Consider the following 17,272-nt stretch of genomic DNA (forward strand, 5'->3'; position numbering starts at 1 on the left):
CTGTGGGGTTGTCGGTCTGAGATGTTTGTTTAGCCATATTCAGGCAGAGCGCCTAAGAGAAAGTCCGCTTATGCCAGTCTCTAAAGGTTAGTGCTATGGGAAGGTAAAAATTTTGTTAAACAAAACTACAAACCACAGACTTAGTACTCTAGACTTTTGAAGTCAGCACTTCTGACTTTTTGGTAAATGGAAACAGTCTGAGGACTGAAGAAAAATTGCTGTTGATGACTCTTCAAGCACACTGCACTGGCTTGCTGGGCTATACGATGTGGTCAGAGGTACTCAAGACTACCAGTTCTGTTAAATCTAAATTACATTTTGAATAATCCCCTTAAATTCAGTTGGAGATTATTAGCTTGTTACTTGGGAGAAGACACGTTTTAGGTGAGGTGTAACTGTGCTTAGAATTTTTATGAAGAGAAAAACTTTTTCTAATTTATGGGAAAAATACATTCTTGTAGATACAGGGGAAAAAATTTATCTGTAGTTCTCTGTCTTGGAGGTAACTGCTTTTAATATGTAGCTATATTTCGGGACATTTCAAACGATGTGTATTGTGAATTTATGAGAAGGTTCTATTAAGATGAAACCTCATATCCTTGTGTTTATTGTTATCTGCCTTTCTTTTGTAAAATGCGTGTTTGTGTGCTGTGCTCTTACTTTGTTGACAAATTTATCATTTAACTGTCTGTTTTGCTTCTCATTAAAATCTGCAGATTAGGAAGTACCTGGCACTTAGTAGGTACTGAATAAATATTTGTTTTAGAAAGAATAAACTAATTCTTTAAAACACTTTGAACAGTAAAGTGTTAACTCTTTTACTATCATGTGTTAATCTTTTATCCCTACCTTTTTGTTACCAAATCTATTTCCCATAAAGTTTATTTACTTTTATGGCCAGTGGCCCTTTCCAGCCTGGTATCAGATAAATAAGTACCCACACATTTTCCTTGAGTTTCTATGCAATGGTGTAAAAGATAGGAAATATGTTTACAATTTATTTTCAAATAGATCAATTGGGAAAAAAAAAGTAGGAATATGTGTGTGTGTATGTGTATGTATATACACAAAAGCAAATATAGCAATATGTTAACAACTAGAGATTCTAGATGAAAGATGAATATCCATTTTCCTATTCTTTCAGCTTTTTATGTAAATTTGGAAATTAAAAAAATAATAAGTTGGGTGGGGAAAGCTCTTCGTGATAAACCAGAAATGGGCTGAACTTCTGGGGATTTTGAGACCTGCTTCACCATGTGAAATACCTGCATTATCATTGATGAGTTTATAAGAAATGTTTGCAACATTCAAGAAAGAAATACACTGAATAAACGTCTTCTTCCAAGGCTGACTAAATTACCAGAAATGTAACTTAGAGCTACAGATTTTTTTGGCAGGAAGAGATCTTAAAACTTCACTCATTAAAATGTGACATGTTGCATCAGAGTACAACTGATTTCCCTTTTATAGTAGAGAAGACAGATGGTAAGAAAAATTAAGTGACCTGGATAGTACCTCCTGAGTTGGGATGACCTTTGACTCCTAGTCCTGCTTTTTTTGCCCCGCCTAAGTTGTAAATCATGACATTTTTTTTTTTAGAAGTAGGGATTTTGAAAGAATTAGCATTTGTTACTTTGTTTCTTTTTTTTTTTAAATGTTTTTAAGTCCAGGTATATAATTTATGGAAGAATTAAATTAGATAAGCTTGAAGGAAAAAAATTAACAGCCTCACCAGTTAGAAATCGTTGTTAACTTTTTGATACTTATTTTTCTTTATTTGGGTGCATATTTTAATGTGCTCACTCTGCGTTATGTGTGACTATTTTTGCTTAAATATATTGTAAGTTGCTTTTTGTGTCAAGTTTACAATTATATTTTTAGTTACATTCCATATATGGATATAAAGTAATTTATTTAGTTGTCACACATACAGTTTACCTGTTCACTGGAACAATGATGTATCTTCTTTAAGTTGAATTTTTTGGGTATAGATTCTTATTTATTTCCTTAAGGTGAATTCCTGTTAGCATAATCGATTACAGATCATAGTTGGCCTATTTTTGAGGTGTTCACAGGTGTACCCAGATTGCCCTGCAAAGGAGGAAGACCAGCGCTTGTGCCCACAGCAGGAGTAAGGGGCCAGCTCTCTTGTGCCCTCAGATACCACATATTTACTGATTTTTAAAAAGTCGTTAATTTGCTAAGATTTTAAATTGCATATATTACCTTGTTAGTAGAATTTACCATTTTTTCATTTGTTTATCTTTCCTGTTTTGTGAGTTGCTTTTTCAAAACTGTTGCCCATGTTTCTGATGGTATTTTTTTTATTTTATATTGAGTTGTTAGAGTTAACGTTTTGCAAATGACTTTTCCCATTTGCCTTTAAAATTTTGTTACTATCTTGTTAAAGAGAAAATTGTACTTTTTAACTTCGATTCACAATTAAAAAAAATATCTTTTGCTGCTGGCTTTCCTGAGCTCAAGATAATGTGAAAGTCTTTTTTTTTGTTTGAGGCTTCTTGTGATTTGCTAATAAATATGTAAGTGTGCGCTGTTACTTGGCTTTCGTGGTGACATGAAGTAGGGGTCCAGCCTTTCCCAGAACAGCTGTCACAGTGTCCTGCGCCAGGGTCCCAGCTCCGTTATGGCGGGCGTCACTCGTTTGTTCACCTGCCTGGTGCCTGCCTGTTTCTGTTAAATGTTTAACTAGAGAGGAAGTCCGTGGAAAATACTGATTTGTCGTAGTAGTTCCTAGGGCACACAGCAGGTCGCCAGAGGAACATTGTCAGAATCTGCTGATCGAAATACAGTCTGTTTTGCTGTGGCGCGAGTTCTGTATCACAAACCGGCTCGCAGGCGTGTGGTCTAGACGTCCAGGTGGTTCACGGATGCTCTTTCCCTGCACATTAGTGTTTCAGGGCTCTCGGGATCAAGCTGTCTCGTTATTAAGGATCAACCTTTGAGACAGATAAAGACCATAAGATGATTTGAAAATTCTGCATTTAGGTTTCATTTAGTGCAGTATCTGGCCTCATTGATTCAAAAACTGCTCTGCTTTTTCAGTGTTAAGCTAACTAATGAAGATCTGAATACTGAAAAGAAGCTGCGAAGAGATTTGCCCCTGTACTTTTTACTTTTAAAGGTTGATAAAGATGTTGATACCCTGAATCTGATTCTTATTCTGATGAAATGTACTGTTTTCTGCTGGAGGCAGATGACCTCCAGGGTTAATGAAGGAAGCACGAACTGCAGGGTTTCCAGCTACCAAAGAATTAACTGCGGGCTGAGTGCAAGTGAGCTTTGACAGCATTATTCCTTCTAGTAGAATTGATACTGATTTCCTTAATGCTTTGCTTACAGAGTTTATAGGTTTTAAGTAATAACCATAATTCTCTTTTCCCCAGAAGTCTTATATTTAGCTATACTGTTGCAGAATATCAGATTTTTCAGGAACATGCATATTATGTTTTAACTGAAATCTCTGTTCTCTGTTCCATAGTGTTTTGGAACAACTGTCCACATATAGTTACGTGCACGCTTGGTTAAGACTGCTGATTTCTCACAGTTTCTTCATCATCACGTAGTGCGTCAAGGGCTCTGCAGTCTATGGACTATGTTCATTCTGGGCTTCTTGTAGCCTTCATCTGCTTTACAGCAGTGCTTAACTCCTCACCTTAGGCTAGAAACGAGTAGGCTGTGTGTGCGTGCGCGCGCGCGCGCATGTACGTGCGTGGTAGATCCGGGGTAGAGCAGCCTCTGCTGGTGTGGAGGTGGAGTGGGTGAGAGCTGCTTTGTGTGCTATCCTGTGGGCAGGCTTAGTTGCCCTTTACGAGGGTGGGTCTAGGTGATTGTAGCAGCAGAAGTTCTAGGTCATTTCTCTGACTTCTCTACCTCGGTACTGACCCTTGGGAAGCCTGAAAGCTTTTTGGTAGAGACTGTTGGCTGTATCATAGCTGTTAAGTTGGGTGGGAGCACAGAGTTCACGTGTTCAGACCTTTTGAAGGACCATTGCAAGGAAATGGCTGGGGAATTGGTGTTTTCCTTTGTCAGGACTGCTTTACTGTTTCTGCAGAAATTCTCTGTAGTCTTGGTATTGTTACACTGAAGGCTGGTTACTCACTTAGCCACCTCATTCTGGAGAGCTTTTAGGACCTTCAAAATTGTGAATGATGTGTCTAAACTCTGAAAGTGTGCAAATGCCAGTGGGGTGGGGGTTTGCTGCTGTTGGACAGCCACACAGAGAGCGCACGCATGGCTCTGCCGAGTTTTAAACCTGACTTGCAGCTAAGACTCTTGAGGCTGACGTTGGGTATTAGTGACGAGTCAGTTGTTGATTTTCTTCTCTAAAGGACCCAGCATTTGGAGTCAAACATGAAGCTCCTTCCTCTCCAATCTCTGGGCAATCGTGTGGAGATGATCAAAATGCTTCCCCTTCGAAACTTTCAAAGGAGGAGTTAATACAGAGCATGGACCGCGTGGATCGGGAAATTGCGAAAGTGGAACAGCAGATCCTTAAACTGAAAAAGAAGCAAGTAAGTGTTTGGTTTTCTGCTTAATGTAGTTTGAGAATGTGTGTGTGTCTCCCTGAAGAAGATAATGTTGAGTTGAATTTTCCGTATTTTTCAACTTCACATAAAGAAATGCATGCCTTGTGTAATCTGTGACTTGCTTGTTTTTGCGATTAGTGTCCCGAGTTCCATCCATTCGCTTCCCGTGCTGGGTCGTCTGGTTTCATGATTATAGACAGCAAAGCTTGTCTGTCCTTTCTGCTTTTCATTTTATTGGCTGCGTTGTTTCTAGTTTCTTGCTGTTCCACACGGTGGTGCTACGGTCTTGGTTCCCTTGCAGACAGATCTTCTCGGGCCCAGGGGTGGTGCTGGGCTGGAGAGCGTGCACGTGTCCGTGGGGTCAGGAGTGAGACAGAGCTTGCTTTCGTTTGTTTGTGGGTTATTTGTGTTGCTTGTGTGCCTTGTTATTTTGTCATTTTCTTACTTCTAGTATTTCCTGGAGTCTCTTGTCTGTTGTGTGTATAGCACGTATCTCCTAATTTGTGGCTTGTTTCCCTTTCTTGGGGAAGGATTTTTTTTTATAATTGAGATTAAAAAATTCACATACCATAATATTAACCCTTTTAATGGGTACAGTTCAGTGGCTTTTAATGTGTTCATAAAGTTGTGCCGCTGTCCTCACTGTGTAATTCCAGGACATTTTCATCACTTCAGAAAGAAAGCACTTATCTTGTATCAGTTACTCTCTTTCCCTCCACCAGCCCCTGATGACCACTAGTCTGTTCTCTGTGTGGATTTGCCTATTCTGACATTTCAGATAAATGGAATCATAATATATGACCTTTTGTGTGTGACCTCTTTTATTTAGCATTTTAAAGTCATCCATGCTGTGTCTCGTATTAGCACTTCGTTCCTTTTTACAGCTGAATAAAATTCCCACTGCATGGAGATACTGTGTTTTGTTTATCTGTTCATTAGTTGATGGACATTTGGGTTGTGTTCACTCTTGGCTGTTAGGAGTAATGCCGGTGTGACATTCATTTACTAGTTTCTGTGTGGACATGTTTTTTCAGTTCTCTTGGGTATGTGCCTAGGAGTAGAACTGGCCGACTCATATGGCAGATCTCTATGTAAATTTATGGGGAGCCGCCAGATGGCTCTCCAAAGTGGCTGTGTCATTTAAACTCCCCCCCAGCAGTGTATGAGGCTGGGTTTCACTTTCTCTACTTCCTTGTCAGCGTGTTTGTGCGTAGCCATCCTGGGAAATGTGAAGTGGTATCTCATTGTGTTTTTTAAAAATTTATTTATGTATTTATTTAATAATATATTTTTAAAATTGAAGTGTATTTGATGTGCAGTGTTATGTTACAGGTATGCAGTATAGAAATTCACAGGTTTCCAAGGCTGCACTCCGTTTATAGTCACTGCAGAGGACTGGCTGTGTTCCCCGTGCTGTGCAGGGCCTCCTTGCAGCTTATTTGTGTGCCTGATAGCTTGTACCTCTTTGGGTGTGGTTTTGATTTTCATTTCCCTAGAGTCTGGTGATGAACACCTTCATGTGCTTGTTGGCCGTTTGCGTTTGTTCTGTAGGGGAAGGCTGGTTCAGATCCTTTGCCCGTTTCTTGTAGCTGGGCTGTCAGACTTGGTGGTGTGTCCTGTGTGCTCACTCACATACATGCCGTGCAGGTGTCCTCTCTGATTCTCTGCGTTGTCTTTTCACTTTCTTAGTGGTATCCGTTGATGACAAAAGCTTTTTTCTCTCTTATTTTATTCATTCAAATATTTATTGAGCAACTAGGGAGATACAAGAGTGATTAAAGACATGGTCAAAGAAGTACGAAGTAAGTCAAATGAGTCACGTAGTAGAAAGCAAAGTATGAGGTTCACTGAATCAGAGCCGTCAAGGAAGGAGCTTGAGGAAGTCTGGAGTGAGGCTGCTCCCGGCCTGGAGGGGGGCCTGGCGGGGGCGTGGGGGGGCCGGTGCGGAAGGCGACGGGGAGGAGACGGAGGCCTTGCTGGGACTGTGATGACACGCTTGGGCTCCGGTTGTCCCTCCATCTCCTCTCTCCCCGTGTGGATGCACCACGACTGTTCGTTGTGCTTTTTCCTAGACTGGCTGCGTTTTTACTTTAACGTCTTCTACGGAACTAGGTCCTTTTGGTGTCTTAGGAGTTTTTTCCCCCTGTTTTTTTGAAGGCTTCTTGACTTTTTTGATGTTAGTGTTTGGTGGTTTTGAGTCTTTTCTAATCTGGTTTGATTTTGTGCCTTCTTGGCTGGAGCATCTCCTCAGGGTTTCTTTCCTGGAGCCTTGTCTTCACATTCCTCCTCCTCATCTTCATTGGACAGTTTTGCTTGTCTTCTGTGAACCTTCCAGCGCAGTTCACTTTCCAGGCAGACGTGGGAGTTTCCCACCCTCCTCCTCGTCCTCTCCTCTCTCCGCTCTTCCTCCACTGCGCTGTCCACAGCTCCGCGCAAGCCCCTTCCAACCACAGGTGCTGTTTCCCAGCCGCTGGGGACGCCATGCGGGTGTTCCCAGCGCGTGCGCCCCCGCCCAGCCCCGCACCGGCATTCTTACAGAGACCTGCTCAGTTTCATCTCTATCAACTTTAAATGAGCATCTTCGTTGGTCTTTAGTTGACAATTAAGAGGTAGTTCTGGGGCCTCAGGGGCAGGCTCTTAGGTGGGGAGAAGGGGACAGAGATAAGGGACTGCCGTCCTCAGGGCCGCCCAGCGGGCCAGTCACACCAGGGCCAACAGGCTTTACTTGTGATGAAGTCCAGTTCATTTTTTCTTTCATTCTTTGTGCTTTTGGTATCACACCCGAGAACCATGATCCAGGGTCACAAAGACTTACATCTGTGTGTTCTTCTCCGAGATTTATAGCTTTAGCTTTTACATTTAAGTCTGTATTTTTTGGTGAACAGAATTTCTTCAGCTTTTATGTGAGATTACCCTGGGATCATTAAAAGAGTTTACTGTACTGTCTTTTTTAAAAGTTATAGTTGTGCTTCTCACATTATTCTTAATCCACCAGAAATTGATTTCTTGTGTTTGCCTCAGTGTAGGGGTCCATATTCATTTTTACCCTGTATGGATACTTAATTGAAAAGTTTGTCCTTTTCCAAACTGTTCTACAGTTTCAGCGCTATTGTAAGTCAGATTTGCATCTCTGTGTGGATTGACTTCTGGGCTTTGTGTTCTTATTTATTGTGCTCTGTGGTATTGATACAGAAATAGGTATCCTTCCAATTATTGGAGCTTTGTGATAATTCTTCTTTCTACTGCAGTGAGGCAAACCCCACTTCTGTGGGCGTATATTAGCTTTTTAAAATTTTTACCGTCTCATATGATTTTTGGAATCACAGTTTTCAGTTCCCCAAAGTATCTTTCTGGAATTTTCATTGGAATCATATAGAATATTAGAGGTCAGTTTGGGGACCATGATATCTTTTTGTTACTAAGTCTTCTAACCCATGACTATGGTATATCTGTTCATTTACTTAGGAAAACTTGCATGTTTTATTGCTTTCTCTCCCATAAATATATTCAAAAACTTTTTTTTAAATTGAAGTACAGTCAGTTACGATGTGTGAATTCAGGTGTGCAGCGCAATGTCCCCATCATGCATATACATACATATATTTGTTTTCATAAATATTTTACATACTTTGTGTTAGATTCAACTCTTTATATTTTTGATTCTATTGTTAATAATTTCTTTTTAAAAACCACTTTTTTCTAACTTGCAGTTTTTTTGTTTTTGTTTTTGTCTGTTTTAGTGTAGAGCAGCAACCTCCCTAAATTATCCTTTTAATGCTAATTACTTATTTGTAGTTTCTTTTGGGTAGGTAGTGGTCATATCAACAGTTTAAAAAAAAAAAGTTGTTTCTTCCTTTCTGGTTCTTAAACCTTTTCCTTACTTTTCTGTTGCCTTATTGCTCTGGTTAAGACTGCATTACAGGGGAGAGGGTATAGCTCAAGTGGTAGAGTTGTGCGCTTGGCATTCATGAGGTCCTGGGTTCAATCCCCAGTACCTCCTCTAAAAATAAATAATAAACCTAATTACACCCCCCCCCCCAAAAAAAACTCAAACAAGTGCGCGCGCGCGCACACACACACGACTGCATTACAACATTGAAAGTGGTTATTCTTGTTATTTTCTGCTTTTTTAGGAATGCCTTTTACTTTTTACCACTGATTATGATGTCAGTTTTGTAGAAATCCTTCCCCAGGCTGAGACACTCCTGTCTGGTCCAGTGAGCTGGGAGTTTTAATCACGGGAGTTGTTCATCAAATGCCTTTTCTGCATAAGGTTGCTAATCATTATTATTCTCCTTTAATGTAGTAACAGAATGAACAGCATCAGTTATCTTTCTCGTGTTAAATCATCTGTGGGTTTCTGGGTTTAACCTAACTTAGTCGTGATGTATTACCTATTTTTTATAAATTGCTAGACTTGCTTTTTTTTTTTTTAACATTTTTTATTGATTTATAATCATTTTACAATGTTGTGTCAAATTCCAGTGTTCACAATTTTTCAGTTATTCATGGACATATACACACTCATTGTCACATTTTTTTCTCTGTGAGTTATCATAACATTTTGTGTATATTTCCCTGTGCTATACAGTGTAGTCTATTCTACAGTTTTGAAATCCCAGTCTATCCCTTCCCACCCTCCACCCCCCTGGTAACCACAACTCTGTATTCTCTGTCTGTGAGTCTATTTCTGTCCTTTATTTACACTTTGTTTTTGTTTGTTTGTTTGTTTTTGTTTTTGTTTTTGTTTTTTAGATTCCACATATGAGCGATCTCATATGGTATTTTTCTTTCTCTTTCTGGCTTACTTCACTTAGAATGACATTCTCCAGGAGCATCCATGTTGCTGCAAATGGCATTATGTTGTCGGTTTTTATGGCTGAGTAGTATTCCATTGTATAAATATACCACATCTTCTTTATCCAGTCACCTGTTGATGGACATTTAGGCTGTTTCCATGTTTTGGCTATTGTAAATAGTGCTGCTATGAACATTGGGGTGCAGGTGTCATCCTGAAGTAGATTTCCTTCTGGATACGAGCCCAGGAGTGGGATTCCTGGGTCATATGGTAAGTCTATTCCTAGTCTTTTGAGGAATCTCCACACTGTTTTCCATAGTGGCTGCACCAAACTGCATTCCCACCAGCAGTGTAGGAGGGTTCCCCTTTCTCCACAGCCTCTCCAGCATTTGTCATTTGTGGATTTTTGAATGACGGCTATTCTGACTGGTGTGAGGTGATACTTCATTGAAGTTTTGATTTGCATTTCTCTGATAATTAGTGATATTGAGCATTTTTTCATGTGCTTTTTGATTATTTGTATGTCTTCCTTGGAGAATTGCTTGTTTAGGTCTTCTGCCCATTTTTGGATTGGGTTGTTTATTTTTTTCTTATTGAGTCGTATGAGCTGCTTATATATTCTGGAGATCAAGCCTTTGTCGGTTTCACTTGCAAAAATTTTCTCCCATTCCGTAGGTTTTCTTCTTGTTTTATTTCTGGTTTCCTTTGCTGTGCAGAAGCTTGTAAGTTTCATTAGGTCCCATTTATTTATTCTTGCTTTTATTTCTTCTAGGAGAAAATTTTTTAAATGTTTTGCCTATGTTTTCCTCTAGGAGGTTTATTGTATCTTGTCTTATGTTTAAGTCTTTAATCCATTTTGAGTTGATTTTTGTATATGCTGTAAGGGAGTGTTCTAGCTTCATTGTTTTACATGCTGCTGTCCAGTTTTCCCAACACCATTTGCTGAAGAGACTGTCTTTATTCCAATGTATATTCTTGCCTCCTTTGTCGAAGATGAGTTGACCAAAAGTTTGTGGGTTCATTTCTGGGCTCTCTATTCTGTTCCATTGGTCTATATGTCTGTTTTGGTACCAATACCATGCTGTCTTGATGACTGTAGCTCTATAGTATTGTCTGAAGTCTGGGAGAGTTATTCCTCCAGCCTCTTTCTTTCTCTTCAGTAATGCTTTGGCAATTCTAGGTCTTTGATGGTTCCATATGAATTTTATTATGATTTTTTCTAGTTCTGTGAAATATGTCCTGGGTAATTGGATAGGGATTGCATTAAATCTGTAGATTGCCTTGGGCAGTGTGACCATTTTAACAATATTGATTCTTCCAATCCAAGAGCATGGAATATCTTTCCATTTTTTAAAGTCTTCTTTAATTTCCTTCATCAATGGTTTATAGTTTTCTGTGTGTAATTCTTTCACCTCCTTGGTTAGATTTATTCCCAGATATTTTATTACTTTGGGTGCTATTTTAAAGGGGATTGTTTCTTTACTTTCTTCTTCTGTTGATTTATCGTTAGTGTAAAGAAATGCAACTGATTTTTGAACGTTAATTTTGTAACCTGCTACCTTGCTGAGTTCTTCAATCAGCTCTAGTAGCTTTTGTGTGGACCTTTTAGGGTTTTCTATATATAGTAGCATGTCATCAGCATATAATGACACTTTTACCTCTTCTTTTCCAATTTGGATCCCTTTTATTTCTTTCTCTTGCCTGACTGCTGTGGCTAGGACTTCCAGGACTATGTTGAATAGGAGTGGTGATAGTGGGCATCCTTGTCTTGTCCCAGATTTTAGTGGGAAGCTTTTGAGTTTTTCACCGTTGAGTACTATGCTGGCTGTAGGTTTGTCATATATAGCTTTTATGATGTTGAGATGTGTTCCCTCTATACCCACTTTGGCGAGAGTTTTTATCATAAATGGGTGTTGAATTTTATCAAATGCTTTTTCTGCATCGATTGAGATGATCATGTGGTTTTTGTCCTTTCTCTTGTTGATGTGATGTATTACACTGATTGATTTGCGTATGTTGAACCAGCCTTGTGTCCCTGGGATGAACCCCACTTGGTCATGATGTATAATCTTTTTTATGTGTTGTTGGATTCTATTTGCTAAAATTTTGGTGAGGATTTTGGCGTCTATGTTCATCAGTGATATTGGCCTATAATTCTCTTTTTTTGTAGTGTCTTTGCCTGGTTTTGGTATCAGGGTGATGGTGGCTTCATAGAATGAGTTTGGGAGTATTCCCTCCTTTTCAATCGTCTGGAAGAGTTTGAGAAGGACTGGTATGAGTTCTCCTTTGTATGTTTGGTAGAATTCCCCGGTGAAGCCGTCCGGTCCTGGACTTTTATTTGTAGGGAGGTTTTTAATTGCTATTTCTATTTCCTTTCTAGTGATTGGATTGTTCAAGTGTTCAGATTCTTCTTGATTCAGTTTTGGTGGACAGTATGTTTCCAGAAACTTGTCCATCTCCTCTAGGTTATCCAGTTTGGTTCCATATAGTTTTTCGTAATATTCTCGTATGATATTCTGTATTTCTATTTTGTTTGTTGTAATTTCTCCATTTTCCTTTCTTATTTTGCTAATTTGTGCTCTCTCTTTTTTCTTCTTTGTGAGTTTGGCCAGAGGTTTGTCGATTTTATTTACTTTTTCAAAATACCAGCTTTTGGTTTGGTTGATTTTTTCTATGGTCTTGTTAATCTCTATTGTATTTAATTCCTCTCTGATCTTTATTATTTCCTTCCTTCTGCTGCTTTTTGGGGCTTTTTGTTCTTCTTTTTCTAATTCATTCAGGTGGTGGGTTAAATTGTTTATTTGAGATTGTTCTTCTTTTTTGAGGAAGGCCTGTATCGCTATAAACTTCCCTCTTAGCACTGCCTTTGCTGTGTCCCATAGGTTTTGAGTGGTTGTGCTTTCATTATCATTTGTCTCAAGGTATTTTTTAATTTCAGCTTTGATTTCCTCATTGATCCATTGTTTTTTCAATAACATATTGTTTAATCTCCATGCTTTCCTTTTTTTCTCCTTTGTTTCTCTGTTGTTGATTTCCAGTTTCATGGCATTGTGGTCAGTAAAGATGCTTGAGATAATTTCTATCTTCTTAAAATTGTTGAGGTTTCTTTTGTGCCCAAGTACATGATCGATCCTGGAAAATGTTCCATGTGCACTTGAAAAGAATGTATATCCTATTTTTTGGGGGTGTAATGCTCTGAAAATATCCACCAAATCTAGTTTTTCTATTGTACTGTTTAATTTCTCTGTTGCCTTGTTTATTTTCTGTCTGGAAGATCTGTCTAGTGATGTTAATGCAGTGTTAAAATCTCCAACTATGATTGTATTCCCATCAATATCCCCCTTTATCTCTGTTAGTAATTCTTGTATGTACTTAGGTGCTCCTATATTGGGTGCATATATATTAATGAGTGTAATATCCTCATCTTGTATCACTCCTTTAATCATTATAAAATGTCCTTCTTTATCTTTCTTTATGGCCTTTGTTTTAAAGTCTATTTTGTCTGAAATCAGTACTGCAACACCTGCTTTTTTGGCTTTTCCATTTGCATGGAATATCCTTTTCCATCCTTTCACTCTCAATCTATATGTGTCCTTCTCCCTAAAGTGGGTCTCTTGTATGCAGCATATTGAAGGTTCTTGCTTTGTTATCCAGTCTGCCACTGGAGCATTTAGTCCATTAACATTTACAGTAATTAATGATAGATGTGTGTTTATTGCCATTTTGAACTTATCTTTGCAGTTGAATTGGTATATCCTCTTTGTTCCTTTCTTCTTCCTTTTGTGGTTTGGTAATTTTCCTTTGTATTATCATGGATTTTATTTAATTTTTGTGACTCCTTTGCAAATTTTTTGGCTTGTGGTTACCCTTTTTTGTAAATCTATCAAGCCATTACTATAACTGTTTTTATTAAACTGATAGTAACATAATCTCAAACCGATCCTACTGTTAAAAAAATTTAAAAAAGAAAGAAAAAAATATTCTGTATTTCCCTGCCTCCCTCTCCCACTCTCAGTAATTTGTATGTCTTCTTTTATAATTTCATGTTTACTTTATTTGTAATTCATGAGTTATCACCTTTCCAGTTGTGTGTTTCTCATTTCTGTAGCATCCTGCTGCTTTTCTATTTAGAATAGCCCTTTCAATATTTCTTTTAGCATGGGTTTAGTGTTGCTAAACTCCTGCAGCTTTTTTTTTTGTCTGTGAAACTCTTTATTTCTCCTTCTATCCTCAAGGATAGCCTTGCTGGATAAAGGATCCTAGGCTGCATCTTTTTTTCATTCAGGGCTTTGAATATATCTTGCCACTCCCTTTTGGCCTGTAGTGTTTGTGTAGAGAAATCAGCTGAGAGCCTTATGGGGGTTCCCTTGTAACTTACTCTTTGCTTTTCTCTTGCTGCCTTTAGAATCATTTCTTTATCCTTGACTCTGGCCATCTTGATTATGATATGTCTTGGTGTGGGTCTATTTGGGTTCTTCCTGTTTGGGACCCTCTGAGCTTCCTGTACTTGGATATCTGATTCCTTCTTTAAGTTTGGGAAGTTTTCAGTCATGATTTCTTCAAAAACCTTTTCAATCCCCTTTGATCTTTCTTCTCCTTCTGGGACCCCTATTAAGCGAAGATTGGGATGCTTTATATTATCCCATAGGTCCCTTATGCTATTTTCATTATTTTTTATTTGCTTCTCTTGTAGTTCTTCTGAATGGGTGCTTTCTATTGCCCTGTCTTCTAGATCACTAACTCGTTCCTCTGCATTATCTAGTCGGCTTTGCACAGCTATTAGATCATTCCTCATCTCTGTCAATGAGTTTACCCATTCTACTTGGCTCTTCTTTATAGCTTCAGTTTCATTTTTGACATATTTTATATCTCTAAACACTATCTCTTTTAATTCCTTCAGCAATTCGATCACTCCTTTTTTGAAATCTTGATCTAGTAGGCTATCGATGTCTGTTTCGTTGATCTTTCTTTCAGGGGATTTCTCTTGTTCTTTTAATTGGGAAAGGTTTTTCTGCTTCCTCATCTTGCTCATACCTCTCTGGCACTGTGGTTTATGGAGTATCAGTTGTCTATTTTGGTCCTTAAGGATTTTATCTATCTGATGCCTATTTAGGAATAGAACTTAGGAAAAAAAGAAAAAAAAAATAAGAGAGAGAGAGAAAGAATTTTAAAAGAAGGGAGAAAGAGGGTTTGAAAACAGTGTATAATGAATAATAGAAGAGTGAGTTGAAGCAGAGTATTAATCGGGTTGAGACGTCCTTTTAAAACCTTTACAAAAAAAGGGGGGGGGGGAGATGAATAGATGTATTTGAAACCTGTGTCTAATCAATAGCAGGACATCAAAACCCAAGAGAAATAGAAATGAATTAAGAAGTAAAAATTAAGAGAGTAATAGAAAGTAGAACAGGTAAAAACAGATTTAAAAAAAAGGGGGGGGGTGTTTGACGGTGTTCTCCTGGAGTCTGTGTGCTTTTACTGTGAAGTCTTTCTGTCTTCGTCCTGTTTTGGAAGCTCAGCTTGCTGTTTTCAGAGGCCCTCCGTTGGCGCCCTCTTCTGTGCTGCTCCCAGCACCTGTCGGCAAGCAGATCGCGCCTCCTCCTAACACTGGGTCAGGTGCAGCTCTCCTCTGCTGTGGGCGGGCGGGTCGCTGCCCCTCCGGATGCCGCAGTCAGATGTTGCAGACTGGCCGGGTAGGAGGGCGGGTCGTGCCCCCTCCCAGCACCTCGGTCAGGGGCTGTGTTCCTGCCCGAAAGGCGGGGGGGGGGGGGGGCCGCTCTCCCTCTACCTGCGCCGCCGCCGGTAGCTCCGCTGCTCTGTGCGGCTCCGCCCTGGTCGGCGCTCCGAGGGTGGGCTCCGCGGGTGGGCTCGGGGAAGACCGAGGGACAGCGCTGTCCCTGCTCCGAGCCAAAACCCAGCTCCTTGTTTGTCTTTGTGGAGCAAGTTCTCTGAGGGACCAGGATGGAAGGATCCTGTCTGCCCCGGGCTGCAGGCCAGTCTCAGTCTGGCCTTTGAGGCTGCTAAGCCCTTTGGTGCGGATGCAGGTTTCGCCCCACCCCCGCCTGAGTGCTCAGCGCGGAGGATATGGCTGCTGTGCCTGAGCCCCGCCTCTCTTCCCCCAAAAACTTCCCGCGGGTTTTCAGAGATGGGGGTGTGCACCCTTCCCCCAGAGCACATCAACCTTGCTGTTTTATGGAGGGCCCAGGTTGTTCTGCCCTGTGCACCCACAGCCACGGCGCGCAGCCCCTTGCTTTCCCCCGGGGCTGCCTCCGTGCAGCCGCCCCCGTCCTCCGCCCGGCTTGTGCAGCCTGGCCCTGCCCGCCGCTGCCCGCCCGCCTCTCAGGCTGGGTGTCGGGGGGACGCTCTGTCCCCGTTTAACTTAGTTCTGTCGGTCAAGGGCTGCTCTGTACAGATCCGAGCCTCGGAGGCTCCCCCTCCGTCCCGCTGGCCTCTCAGTTGGAGAGTGGAGACCCAGCGAGCGAGCGCCAGTCCTCCTTTGCCGCTCCCTCCTCGCGGGACCCGTCCCGCGCTGCTTTGCCTGTTGTTCTTTCTTTTTTCCTTTTCTCCTACCAGATTTTTGGCGTCTTTATCTTTTGAAGAGGGCGATGTTCTGTCGGAGTTCCACAGGTGCTCTGGTTGGCTGAGTGGGTCTGTAGATGTGGGTCTTGGTGTATTTGTGTGAGAGGGTGACCTGCGAGCGTCCTTCTACTCTGCCATCTTCTCCGTCTCTAGACTTGCTTTAACGATATTTATTTTGGGATTTTTGTGTCTTATTTGTGAGACAGATCAGCCTGTAGTTTCTTTTCTTACACTGTTCTCTGGTTTGGTCACAGATCATGCTAATAATGTTACAACATTTCTAAACTCTGAGATGGTTTAAGATTGTAATTATTTGGTAAAATCAAGCTGGGCCTATTGGGTATTTTTTGTGAGTGAGCATTTTTAAAATGAGTGACTCTACTTTAAAAAATTCTATTTCTTCTGGAAATAGTTTCCCCCCTTATTTTGGGGACTAATTGTTTCTTCTGTATCACAAGTTTCTGCTCGTTTCGTCTCTTTGGTTTTGTTCTGCTCTTTTATAACTTGTTTAACATTAATATTTTGGCTTCTCTTTCTCTCTGTGCACTACTTTAAGTTCATTCAGCAAGTTGAGTTTGTAAGATGTTTTACTCTCCATTCTGGTTTCTTTCTCGACTCCTGTGTTAGTAGAAATGTTTTTTTTTTTTTTAATTTCTGGGTATATAATTTTTTTTTGACTATTTTTGCTTATTTGATTTCTAAATTTATTGTGGCCAGAGAGTATGGGCTCTAATACCCATTCTTTTGAAATAGCTGGTTCTTGAGTTTTGGCCTAGATGACGGGGTCAATTTTCGTAAAACACTCCAGTCACACTTGAGAAGAAGAGTATATATATTCTTTACTTCAAAAAAATCATGCATGTCTTCTCTCATTTTTGCCAGTAACTTAACAATTACTGCTATGATTTTGGATTTGTTTCTTTTTCTTAGTAGTTCTCAATTAAAAATATATATATAGTTGACATAAAACATTTCATTGGCTTCAAGTGCAAAGCATAATTGATTTGACATTTGTATATATTGCAGAATGACCACCACAGAGAAGCTAGTTAACGCTAATCGCCACACATAGTCACAGGGTTTATTTTTCTGGTGATGAGAACTTTTAAGACCTACTCTTAGCAGTTTTCCGATACGCAGAACAGTGTTTTTAATTACCGTCACCATGCTGCCAGGACTTGTTTATTTTATAACTGGGAGTCTGTACCTTTTGACTCCGTCTACCCCGCCCCTGCCCTGCGACCACGAGTCTGTGCTCTGTCTCTGTGAGCTGTGTGCCTGCCTGCCTGCCTGCCTCCCTTTCTCTCTCTTCTCTCTGTCTGCTTGATTTCACTTGAAATAATGCCCTCAG

At 40.2% G+C, this 17,272-nt stretch overlaps 1 protein-coding gene across 18 annotated transcripts in view; it reads left to right on the top strand.

Moving 5' to 3' along the window:
• Positions 1-17,272, top strand: part of NCOR1 (nuclear receptor corepressor 1) — a 134,293-nt gene that overhangs the window by 31,918 nt on the left and 85,103 nt on the right. For all 18 annotated transcript variants that reach the window (XM_064495290.1, XM_064495306.1, XM_064495289.1 and 15 more), the window contains exon 5: positions 4,350-4,532. In XM_064495290.1, coding sequence (XP_064351360.1) covers positions 4,350-4,532 — 183 coding nt within the window. The remainder of the gene's footprint in view (positions 1-4,349; positions 4,533-17,272) is intronic.

This window comes from Camelus dromedarius, chromosome 16 (assembly GCF_036321535.1).
Source record: "Camelus dromedarius isolate mCamDro1 chromosome 16, mCamDro1.pat, whole genome shotgun sequence".
Lineage (NCBI taxonomy): Eukaryota > Metazoa > Chordata > Mammalia > Artiodactyla > Camelidae > Camelus > Camelus dromedarius.